We start from the raw sequence: 13,167 nt of genomic DNA on the forward strand, positions 1-13,167 counted from the left end.
AATGTAGGCCTGCCTGCATTTAAATTGTCTATGCATGCTTAAAGTAGCACCTGGTATACTGGCAGTTTGTACAGTCATGTGACAACCAATTTTCTCAGCTTAATGGCTTACCAAAATATTATAGTCTAAAATGGAGACCAGGCACATCTTCCTTGAAAATCATAAATCATCAGCAGTCTCAAAGTTTTGCAACTGAATCCCTATCTATAACAGTTTTTTCAAACATGTGTCAAAAGTAAATACACGGTACATGTCAGATGCCCTCAGTATGCATTAGACTTTTCCCTGTGCTTTGTATTGGGTCCAGACTTGCATCAATGACTGTCAGCAAGGTGTTGGCAACCTTCAGTTGAATGTTGGTAACTTTAGGTTGATTATTGCCATAAAAAGTTTATGATTTACAACCCCTGATAATTGTATTGAAAGATAAAATGAACTCTTAAAAGTCTCTGGCCCTTTTATGTGAGTTCAGCAAAATTTCTGGGCAGTTCTCTTCCAACACTCACTTTGGCTCTCAGCCTGGTCGCCGTTTTGGATTTTTAACTTTCTCCTAATCCCCCTCTGAATTTTGCATGGTCTCAAGTAAATTAGTTCATGTCGTTTTGACTTAATTTTATCGGTGGCTCCTAAAGGAGCTGTTTGTTTGCTAAAAGAGAGACAAATTTGATTAAAAAAATCAATCATCAAATTTGACCGGTAACAGCTGTCCCTCTCATGGCATGTTAACCATCACTATCAGGTTTCACCAAAGTCTTCTCCCACAAACTGCTTCTAGTTCTTTAACGTAACCCCCGCTATCATGGATCATTTTACATAAAAAAAGATATATCATTTATACATATACAACATGAATGCACAGGGAATGCTTTCCTGCCTTTTTAGTTTTGGTGGCATTTTGAGGAATTTCAAGCCTTTATAATAAGTTTTACATCAAGTTTTGAATGCAAAAATGCACATATATGCCTTGGTCCGTTTTGTAAAATGTAAATATGGTGTCTAACAAAGCTATTTCACCACCTGTCGCTAACCTGTTGGTTACCTCTCTGTGGCCTGTCAGTTAGTGTCAGCCAACTGTTGACTGACTGTGACTGACAGTTGGCCATCTGTCAGTGGAGGGGAGGTGTTCTTCACAATTACCATATTAGTGACTTTTTGTACATTAATGGTTGATTATGGCTAAAATGACACTTTTATCATTTCTTTGCAATACCCTATTCTGTGGAACCTTCATTAGAGGGACCATATCACAGTTGGGCATGAGCATCAAAACGCCAATTCTAACTATTTCAATGAACTGCCATCTTGGATTTTGATCTTCATGTAAATATATGGCTTGGAACACATCAAGACAGATTAGAATACCTTTTCAGTGACTAACCAAATTTTCTCCTGCTATATTTTGAACAAGAAAACCTCTATTAATGGGTAATTTGAGTTATGAACAGTAAAGGTTGAAGAGATGCTCTTTCGGAACCTTAAGAGTTCACTCACTGTGATAATTTTTACCGTTCACAGCTGTTTTGGAGTAAGTTCATTGTGAATAAGTACTTTTATAATATTTTTCAGCTTCTAACAAAGGCATTCATAAGAATAAAGTCCTGATCGATATGGTTACTGGTTGTGTTGCATCTGAACAACCATGCATCAAACAACAGTGCCCCACAATTTGTGGCTTGTTTTAATTTCCAGTAGAGATATGTATGTTAGAACAAACCCCCCACGGGTCTCATGTAATGAAGGGACAAAAATACCATAATGCATCATGTTTTTTCATCACATGAAAACAAAGCCTTCAGTTCGAGCATAAAATGTAGAGAAATTAGTACAATTTCATGGCAGAGGGGTGATTAATGGTGCTGCAAATAGGTTCAGTTCCTCCTCTTACAGTTAAGTTGATGCAGGTTGGATTTTCTGGGGTTTTGACCATGGCAAGCTGAGTTATGAGTGCTTTCGTCACTAACCTTTGTTATGAAGGTACTTCATGTCTTATGTGTCACAATTAATTTATGGGATTAACTCAACTTAGTGAGTAATTTGACATTTCTTGTAGATATCGTTTGGTAAATTTCCATGAATTGTGCTTTCTGGTATGAAGCGCACAGATGTGGATTTATATGTCATGAAATTTCTGCCGTGCCCCAGGCTGTCATTTGACCTTTGTACAAAGTCTGTTCTAACCCAGTCCTTTTTCTCTTTTTCTCTTTTTCTCTGCACAATGATGATGGTTATTATTTATAAATCGTATTTGATTCTATTGTGTTAAGTCACTTGAATGTGTCTGGTAATATAGCACAAGTAAAACAAGTAGATAAATATTACCCATGGATTTGAAACATAAATACACAAAATACATGAAATTCTCTATTTAACCTCCCCCTCCTCCCCTTTCCCCCCCCCCCCCCCAAAAAAAAGGAAATTATTTTCTAGATTCAACTACACACTAGTTGGTTACTTTCTTGAACTAAAATTACCATTCAATTAGTTTTCATTTGATCATCATAAACCAACACCCTTCGAAATTACTGCTAAGGCAATTGCAACAGTCAAACAGTTCAATCAGTATTAATAAATATGACTTCCTGTCCAACTAGTCCACATGAAGCCTTGTGTAATGCCTAACTTTGTTGGTGTCAGTGAAGTACTCTAGGACAGTTGAGTAAGTGCACATCATCAGGTTGCTGGTTTGTTTACTACCACAGATGCATATAATTTTCTAGTTGCAAAACCAAATTTATCTCAAACCCAGAGTCCTCTTGGCTTTGTGCAGGTGTTGTGCTCATGTTGTTGTTGTCACTCATTGTGCTAAAATTTGTGTATTAACAAAAGCAATGCTGCAATCTAGGCATGCCCCCATTCAAGTTATCTTCAAATGCTTAAAGTAGCACATTGTATGCCGATGGCTACATACGGTCATGTGATAAACCAAAAAGGCAGCAACATCTTCCTTGCAAATCATAAATGCATCAGCAGTCTCAACTTTGCCATGAAATCCCTATTTATAACAGGTTTTAACATGGTCAAAAGTACATGTACTTCCATACAAATCTTCTGAGCAGAAATTAGCCTTCTTTAAGGTTGGCAGTTTTTGACCTGATGTCTTGTTTCTTTATTAACAGCAGAACAGGTACAACTAGAATCATCTTACAGTGGAAGCAATAGGACTGCAAAACGTGGTTCCTCTTTTGACTTCTCATGGAACTACTCTGGTAACTTACACAGAGTTGAATGGGGAACGAAAGAGAAGGGAATAATTGCTCTAGATGTCCTTCTATTTATCCTTGATAGAAATGGGCGTCTCATCCCTAATGTATCTCAGTACAATGGCCGTCGTTTTGGCAGCTGGAATCAACATTCACCTGGGCAAGTCATGTTCACTCTAAAGCCTATTAAAGCAGTTGATAACCAGGTTTTCCTCTTCAGATTTGTCCCAAATAACCCTTTGGCTCCAGATGTGTTTGATATGGTGCAATTAATTGTGAAAGGTAAGATTTTTGATTATGTGATGAGTTGTTGTTTCATCATGGAGGGTAGTATAAATTTTCAGAATGGGCAAGTAATGCTAATGAATTTCAACAATTCTGATGGGAAATAACTTCAATGCACGCTGCAAACAAAAAAGTATTCAATGAAAAGTGATGTTGTGGCTTTGCCCTTAATAGAGCCGTCACAACAGTTTCCTCCTTTACGGTGTTGATAATAGGAAAAGTTAAATGCATGAAAACACAGAGTTTAGAGCAGAGAAGGTTTTCTTGATCAAGACCTTTAGGAGGGTTTTCAATTTTTTTGATGGCTGTTTTAAAAATGAACAAACCAAAGAAACTGAAACTTATGTGCTTCTGTTAACTGATTCCCAATAAGAGTATCCACTGCCACACCTCTCTCAGCAACCACCTCTTTATGGTATTACCATATCCTAACGGGTGTCCTTTGCTAACAAAATCATTAAAGCACTATAGAAGCATAACCATCACAAAGTATTCTATTGTTAATAGAAAGGTTGTGGAATGTATTGTCTGGCTAAAATTGTTCTGTTTTAGCTTGACCTAATTGCAAACTGCACAATGTTTCTTAGAGCAAATTAATCAGGTAACAAATCTGGCCATGCAAGTAAAACTTCTGTTTAATTTCAATCCTGGGGGTTGGTCTTTAAAACCTCGTGGAATTTTCCAATATTCCAATAACAGTTGAACCTGCATTAAGTGGCACCGTATTGAATGGGTGCTTGTCAAAGTCCCAAAATTTGTTCCTCATAATTACAGCAATTTTCATCTCTATTATGCAGTTACCTCTTTTAAGCAGTCACTGTCACCCTTGACTGAGTCCTGACAGCCTGTCTGTATTGTCTTCCACCTGTGTTGAATGGTCACTTACAGCAGAACCACTCAAATTAAACTAGAAATAATCTTTCATGCAAAATTTAATCCATAATATCCTGAAATCAATATTTGGTAGTGTTATTGAGTGACTTTTTGTACATTAACCCTTTAACTCCCAAGATCTGACTGCTAATTCTCTTCTCTGGCTGCTAGACATTTCCTTGTAAATAAGTGATAACAACTTTGACTGGAGAAGTTTGAGTATTCTCATTACCTGTTCGCCAGGGAGAAGGGTGAAGTTACTTGTTGATCACTGCTGGGAGTTAAAGGGTTAAGTAGTCAATTATGGCATAAAGTGACACTTTTATCATTTCTTTTACTCTATTCTGTGGAGCCTGTATTGAAGGGACCAATTGTCACAGTAGGGCATGTCTAAGCATCAAAACACAAATTCTAACAATTTCAATCATCTGCCATCTTGGCACATGGAACACATCAAAACAGATGAGAATACTCCAGTTTAGCGATCGACTAAGTTCCCTGTTGTTATATTTTGAACAAACAAATCTATATTGATGGGTAATTTTAAGTTATGGACACTAAAGTTTGAAGAGATTCTCTTCTGGAATCATAAGAGTTCACTAATGCTGCAATAATTTTACCTTTCATGGCTGTTTTGGAGTAAGTTAATTGTGAATAAGCACTTTTTACAATGATTTTTTCAGCTTATAACAGAGGCATTTATGAGAACTATGCTTAGGGCTCAGTGCATACAATCCAAATGAATATTAAAGTCCTGATCAATTTGGTTACTGGTTGTGTTGCATCTAAACAAACATGCATCAAACAACTATGTCTCACAATTCTTAGATTGTTTTAATTTCCAGTAGTGATATGTATATTAAGAAGAAATCTGTTGGGATCTCATGTGATGAAGGGAGAAAAATACCATAATGCATCAGGTTCTTCATCACATGAAAACATGGCTTTCACTTTGTGCAAGATATGCAGAGAAATGTAGTACAATTTCAAGGCAGAGAGTTGATCAATGGTGCTAGAATAGGTTCAGTTCCTCCTCTTATTGTTAAGTTGATGCAGGGTGAATTTTATGGGGTGCACGTGCCAGACTATGGCAAGGTAAGTTAGGAGTACTTTTGTACCTAACAGTTGAGTTAGCAAGTTTGAAGATAGTGCTTGTCTTATGCCTCACAATTACTTTATGGGATTAGCTCAACATAGTAAGTAATTTGAGCGTTCTTGTTGATATCATTTGTTAAATCTCCATTCTCTGTGCCCTCCTGGTACTTTGCTGACAGATGTGGAATTATAAGTCATATTGTGAAACTATCAGTATTTTTAATTCCTGTGGTGTTTGGAAACATGCTGTTTTTCACATGCAGCTTATGATGGTGCAATTTAGAACTCGGGTATCTTCAATTTTGGAATATTAATTTTTACAGCTGCATTACTTTGTTATTCATAATCTTTGTGATCTAAGCCCAATCAAACTCAGACAGCTGTTAGGTTTATATCTAGGAAGTCTTTGGACCAACATATCACTCCTTTTGGTGACCACTGATGCCAATTTATGTCAACTTTCTAAAAACTGGAAATGGCTATGCCAATAGAAACAAGAAGGTGTCCTATGGAATCTCAAGAGACTTGCAGCAAAACATATTTTGCCCTCGGCAGACCTGTAGTTGAATTTCACTGACCAATAATTTTGATTTTTTTTTTAACTTAAAAGGGGCTTCAGCACACTGTGACAGAACTTGCTAAGGGTTGTTGGTCAGTTGTAAGCAGCAATGATTGCTTAAACCACGAGCCCTTATCTGTTTCAGTTAGAATTTTGCAATTGCCTATCCTCATCAAATTTCTTTAATCTCTTGTGCTTACTGCCAGGCTTCTTTCACACTTTCATCTTATTACTCCTCTTCTTTTATCTTTCCCCACTCACAGTTTAGTCCTAGATGCAATTAGATAGCAAAGATTACCTTGTGCAACTTGAATCAGATGTTTCTGGAATTATAATTCAATAACCAGGATTTTTTTGCTGCAAAAGCCCCTTCTTATTCATTAAGGGTGATACTACAATTGGCTATTCACACTTTGGTGGGCTAAAGAATCCAGTTTGAAAATATGTTTTTGTAAGTAACCTAAGCATTTCAACATGTTACTAAACTTTTCACCGGAAACTCTCACCTTTTTGGAAAATGAGGAATTTAGCTAAATTACTAGTCACCTCCCATTAGGAACCACTGACTGGCATGGTATTCTAGGTTTGCTCATGTGGGAGGGTGAGTTGTGTTGTTTCAGGAGCAAAATCTTAAAAATTTTACTTATAAATCTTTTGATGCAATGAAATGTCATTTTAGTTTGCACACATGTAACACATTATCACAATTACTTTATGTTTCAAACCCTGACGCTCACTTTCACTGTTGTGACATGTGGATAAAAAGCAAGCTGGATGAGTTCCTTTATTGTAACCCTTTTGTTTTACTTTTAGGTCCTCCTGTTGTTGAGATCGTCCCTCCTGCACTGTCCACTTTAAAGGGTGTTACAGCAAGTTTTACCTGTAATGTGAAGGGTTTTCCTTTGCCAAACATTGTGTGGATGAAGCAGACTGGTTTCGGTGAAAATGAGATTTCTGCTAGCGGCGTCAATGTCCAAATAAACTCCCATAATGATTCATCTCAGTTAATCGTGCAGAATACTTCAACCACAGACTCAGGCTATTATATCTGCAAAGCTTCAAACTTCGTATCTAATACTGCAAGAGCCTTCCTTGGAGTTGTATGTAAGTTTCTTCTTGACATGTAGAAACCCCTATGTAAGCTAAAATAGCCTTATAAATGCAACCTTAATCCAGAAGCCAGTACTGAAAAATTGCAGTTTTGCCCTCTTGATCTCAAGAGTGTTAGTTGGTAACTTTACATCTTTAAGCCCTCTTTTTAATCAAATGAAGAATTTTTGGTTTGGTTGAGTTAATGACTGCATTTCGACATTATTATCAGTGTAAATGTAAAAGGTTAGTCGTCAAACGTTCTTTCATGTGTGTATTATTCTCAACATATCTAACGTATCCTTTGAAGAGGAATGTAAATTGAAAGGAAAAAAGAAAGAAAAAGAAAACGATCGAAAAAGTTTACATACATATGGCCAGGACTCGAACCTTAAACCTCCCAACTAGAGAGGAGTGGGTATATTAATTGCGCTAGGTACGCAGAGCATGCTAAGTTGAAAAGTTTGCATTTTAACAATTAACATTGATGACCATTATTTTTATAAATCTACCCATTCTATTAATTTCTGCCCAGTCCCTTGCCGTCAGTTAACCTTTGTGCAAACTCTGTAGTAACCAAGTCCCTTTTTTGCCACAATTTTGGCATCGATAAGAGCTGTCCATAAACCCCTCTGCATTTTACACCACATTGCTTTTTTACTACAATACTTTGCATCTATACCACAGTAATACCCAAGTCCATGGCTGTACCCGTTTCCATAGGTGCACTCATGTCCATAGTTGCTCTTGTGTCCGTAGATGCACTCCTACCCGTAGGTGCACCCGTGTCCATCTCTTTAGCTGGATGTGCATCTGAACAAGGATTGCCATTTTATTTTAAGAAGTGCTGAAATTTTTTAGTGTATTTGAAAGCAAATTGAAGTACATCAAGGGGTACCATGGGGCAAAATGTGAGGGATGATTTGCGAAAAAAAATGTTTTTGAAAGAGGTTTCTTAATCTTAATTCTTTTTCAAGATGCAACTTCGTATGAGGATCCTGATTTGTGTCCCACAAGTTTTGATGCAACCAAAGGCGAGTCTGTCCTAATGTGCTGTCCTGTCCAGGGGTTTCCACCTCCTCAAGTTAGCTGGGAACTGCCAAATAGAACTCGGGTTGAAACAGGAAGCACTATTTTGCATGTCACAGTCAAGACTGAGAAGGACTTTGGACGCTACAGGTGCATTGCAAGGAGTCTGGAAAAGAATGTCCTAATGGCTAACATCACCATTCATAAGAGAAGTAAGTACAAACTTAAGATTTAGGTGAAATTTGCATCACCTCCTCTCCAGGGAGACATGACTACTGGTGAAAGAATCATAAACTACCCGGCTGGGGTAACGCCATTATTTTCCTATGTTTTGATAGAAACACTTGATTAGATGTTAAATAAATAGAGTAGCATTGACTGTGTTCTGTTCTGTTGTAAAGCACGCAGGAAGCGGCTAGAGTTAGAAAGAAGTGTTGGGAGAAACACGAGACGTATTGTGATAGCCTTCCAGGTTGACATCTATGCAAATATTATAGGTTACACTTTGATTGCAATTTCTCTGTCAATGCGCTGACATCATCGGCTAGTCCATGTATTTCAAGACAATATCCTTGGATTCGGTTCCCATTCATGTACTTGCGGATCAGTTCACGACTTTCTTAACATTATTCAATTCCTTGTGACTCAATTTCAGTTTTGTCTTGAGCTTAAGAATGAGTTCCTATTTGAGTAGATATCAGAAGAAGTTTTCGAGTATCCTTCACGGTTGGTTCTTCTCTTTATCTGTGATCCTATATTTTCTAACAGACATACGAATCGGCTGTTTCTTTTATTTGTTTTTTGACAATACTTGTTGAAAACGAAAAAGCATCCCTGAAATTTTTTGCGTTCGATGAAGGAGGACGCAGTTCATAATCTTTTGAGTCCTTTGCTTTGAAGAGTGACTTTTTTTAAGAGTTTTTCGTCGATCGTCTGCAGTTTGGAGCGGATATCTAAAGACTATGTCGTGGTTTTCATAATGGTCTATGGATGGTAGTCTGTAAAGCAGATATCTGAAGACTACACGCGGTTCGACGGTAGTCTGAGCTATTATTATTATCAAGGTCTTAAAGGGATGTTCCACTCTGTAGCCATAAAAACGGTGTATTCCATTGGAGTTGAAGATTTCAATTACACCTGATAGATTACACTCGGTTGTTCTAATATATCACTACAACGTGTGATCAAATGCAAGTGGCTACCGAGTACTACAACTCAGTTTTGTTTCGTGCTCGTTTGACTTGTTTGATTTGATACAATGAAAGGATCACTTGGCACGAGAAATTTCCTTTTTTCATTGCGAAATTTCTGGAAATCGACAAGCAAAAACCTTGGTCACGGACTAATGCACCATCTCTTGTCAAGGCAAGTATGGCTAACTCTTAAGAGTCTCAACTTGCTCGCTCCGAGGTGAGGACATCGTGGGAGAAACCATCTAAGACGGCTAAACGATAGACCTATCAATGTTAGAGAGTCAGCAAAACTTCCAAGAGAAACGACGTGGTGCAAACCAAAGTAACTTATTAAATATTCCAGTTGACATCTTTTCAGCTAAGACAACCTCTCATGGGACCTTGCCTTCAACAATCCATGGAAATAATTATCAGAAATCAAAAGTAACCGTGGCACACTTGAATGTACGATCTTTGAAGACAAGAGAGCATTTGATTGAAGTGAGGAATTTAATGGATTAAAAGAAGCATACAATCTTAGCAATTGCAGAATCTTGGCTAAATTCAAGTGTAAAGAACGCTGAGGTCGAAATTGATGGATACAGTTTGTCAAGACTGGACAGGTCGAGAAAGATAAAGAATGAGTCTGGTGGTGGGGTGTGCGTGTACATGCGCAAGACCCTGAAGTCTAAAGTACTAAAAGACCTATCCGGAATATTAGACACTGGTTTTCACCAATCATGGATGCAATTTCAGCTCAAAACGATAAGATATGTGAACGAGTAGCTTTAAATTAATTCACTGAATATGCAACAAAGAGAAACTGTCTTAGTGGACACCAGAGTGGGAATAAGAAACGGCATTCGACAGAGACACTCAATATTTTGACGTCAGATCTAGCCCTGGAGGCAATGGATCGCAAGCAAGTCACTGCCTTGGTGTTGTTAGATCTTTCTAAGGCATTTGACAACATTGATCACATGTCCTTGTTAAAGAACCTACGTGCAACGGATACCTCTAAAGAAGCAATAGAATGGTTTAGAGGCTACTTGACCGGAAGGAAGCAGTCGGTGAGAATTGGTTGCAAAACATTTGAACCCCGCTTAGTCTCGTATGGCGTACCACAAGGATCAATCTTGGGCCCGGCATTGTCTAATATCTACATCAACGATCTACCATCTGTACCTAAGGTAGGGTCGTTAGAGTGCTATGTTGATGACTCACAGTTATACCTCTCATTTCCAATACGTGATGCCACCTTAGCCGCAGATCAGCTGACAGAAGATATTCGGAACATAGCCGCATGGAGTTGCAAGAACAGTCTACTCCTTAACCCGGAAAAGACAAAACTTCTGGCTCTGGGGACTCTGCAGATGCTGACGAAGATACCAGATGATCTAAGCATTACACTACTCAGCAAGGAAATTACGTCATTTAAGTCTGCGAAAAACCTGGGAGTTAAAATGGACTGTAATCTAACGTACCACGAACATATAACTCAAGTAACTTCGAAATGTATAGGTAGCCTTTGTCAGATTAATCGCGTTAAATATCTGTTTGATAGGTGTACGTTGATCACTATAATTGATTCTCTAGTATTCAGTAAATTATTGTATTGTTCATCAGTATGGGCTAATACCACCAAGAAAAACATGGAGCTATTACAAACAGTGCAAAACTTTGCAGTCCGGATAGTTTCTGGCACGAAGAAATTTGATCATGTTACACCTATTCTTAAGCAGTTACAGTGGCTGCCAATTATGAAACAACTTGCGGTATGGGATGCTACCATGGTATTTAAATGCTTAAACGGACTTGCACTTCCATATCTTTGTCAGAAGTTCAAAACCAGATCGGAAGTGCACAACTGCAATACTAGGAATAGGGACCGCCTACATATACCACTCGGTAGGACGGCTGCAGGTTAGCGTGTATTTACTTTCAGAGGCCAAAAGCTATGGAATAGTCTCTCAGATGAGTTTCAGTCTATCACTAATTTAGATGTATGTAAAGCAAAAATAAAACAGCATTTTTTAAGGGTATTTTTGGAAAACTAAGTTTTAGATATTTGACATTGTAAATTAATCTGAAAAGCGTTTTTGAGGAGTTTAATAAAGTTACCACTACTACTACCATGGTGACCACCGAGTGCTACGACTCAGTTCGTTTGATTCGAGATCACAATGGACCACTTGGCACAATGGCCACCAAGCACAACGACTCACCTCGTTTGATGCAAGACCATAATGGATCGTCCAGCAGCATGGCAGTCAAGTATTACTGGAAAAGCTCTAGGAACAATATTGTCTAGTTGACATGTAAGCCTTTTTTTCGCCACTTTGTAATTTGAAGCAAAATCGATGAAGTTTAAAAGCATTATATCAGGAATGGTTTTAACATGCTTCTCGCATGTTGCAAAAATGTTAAGTAATGAGCCATTTTTAAGAAGTTCCCCATCACTTGAACTTCTACTGATTCTGCGGGAGCCATTCAGACTAACAGGTATGACAACAGAAGATGAGCTGACAACTTTAAGAGACAGAAGAGAGGACTAAATGGACAACAATGCATGAATTTCCTGCACCACGAACGCTTTGATTCTTTCACAGTAACAGCGGGTTTTGTGCTTATTTAATTTTAGGGGCAACTAAACATCCTCTTTCTATATACGTCCCTCCGCCACCATTTTCCACACCAATAATTCTGTGAGAAGAGAACAAAACACATCTGGCTACCTCAACAGCACGGACATCCCTATCATTTGTTGCGACTCTACCTGAGAAGATCCACTGTTACTAAAGCATTAAAGAAAATAAGGCACTTTCAAATTATCATGACTCCTTCTTTATCCCTTGAAAATGTTTTACACGCACTATTCTCCATTTCTCCCCAGACGAATAGTAGAGCTCTTCTCAAAGTGCCTTGTTACGGTATAATCTTACCGACAGGGAGAACTCTATTCCTCTATAAACTTCACCTCTTTGTTGAACGACGTGTAGTTTTCTTGTTCAGGAGCAACTCCAATAAACAATACACTAATTATCCTCGATGAACATACTTAATCCCACTACGGTCTAGATCCTAAGTAACTTTCTTTCGGTGAAGCCTTCCAAACAGTCAGTCACTCTTGACATCAGAAACTTACTACTACTACACGACTGTTCTTTTACACTTTAGCAAAGTATTCTAGAATATTCATACAAATGTAATTATCGAAAACATGGTGATTTTACACCATGTATGAGTTGCAATGTTTTTTGGTATTTCCGTGCCAAAAAGCTACAAACAATCTAAAATTTCTTTTCCTCGCTAAAGAAGGTGTAAAGATCCGAAAAAGCATTCGGAGATACCTCTGTGGGTTACGGTTTTTTTTTTGGTCGTCGAAACAACCTTTCGCCATATATCTCCTTCTGGCGAGTTGCAATGTTTGTCCCATGGCGATCTCAGAAATCTTTGCGCAAACACAAGGATCCTATTGCTGGCAACTCATTCATTAATGATGTATGATCGCGCTGCCTCACGCTGCGAACAGAGAGGTTGTCAATATTTTCACCGGTTGGTTTTCTTCGGTGAAGCCATAAAGCGTGACACAAACTTCTTCTCTCAAGATCATGAAGCGGTCTTAGGTCTTAGGTCTCAGTCAAAGTGAGATACTCTGATTGGAAATGGAATCTCGTCAATTTCTCTGCCTAGAGAAAAAGATCAGTTAACGATTGGTGGAGCAAAAACAGAGAGACAAAAAAGAGAATATAAAAAAATACCCAACAGTTCCTGAGAGATGGAGAATTATCATTTGTATTTGGTTGAAAGAAATTGAAAAAGATTCAAGCGTCAGTGCTTCTTCTTTCTTGTTCAATGGTGAAAA

The 13,167-nt window shown here is 38.1% G+C and overlaps 1 protein-coding gene across 1 annotated transcript in view; it reads left to right on the forward strand.

Moving 5' to 3' along the window:
- Window positions 1-2,896: 2,896 nt before the first annotated feature.
- Window positions 2,897-13,167, forward strand: part of LOC131782794 (neural cell adhesion molecule 2) — a 31,701-nt gene continuing 21,430 nt past the window's right edge. The window contains exons 1-4 of the mRNA XM_066168893.1: window positions 2,897-3,023; window positions 3,117-3,482; window positions 6,826-7,116; window positions 8,079-8,342. Coding sequence (XP_066024990.1) covers window positions 2,897-3,023; window positions 3,117-3,482; window positions 6,826-7,116; window positions 8,079-8,342 — 1,048 coding nt within the window. The remainder of the gene's footprint in view (window positions 3,024-3,116; window positions 3,483-6,825; window positions 7,117-8,078; window positions 8,343-13,167) is intronic.

The sequence above is a fragment of the Pocillopora verrucosa genome, chromosome 6, assembly GCF_036669915.1.
Source record: "Pocillopora verrucosa isolate sample1 chromosome 6, ASM3666991v2, whole genome shotgun sequence".
Classification (NCBI taxonomy): domain Eukaryota; kingdom Metazoa; phylum Cnidaria; class Anthozoa; order Scleractinia; family Pocilloporidae; genus Pocillopora; species Pocillopora verrucosa.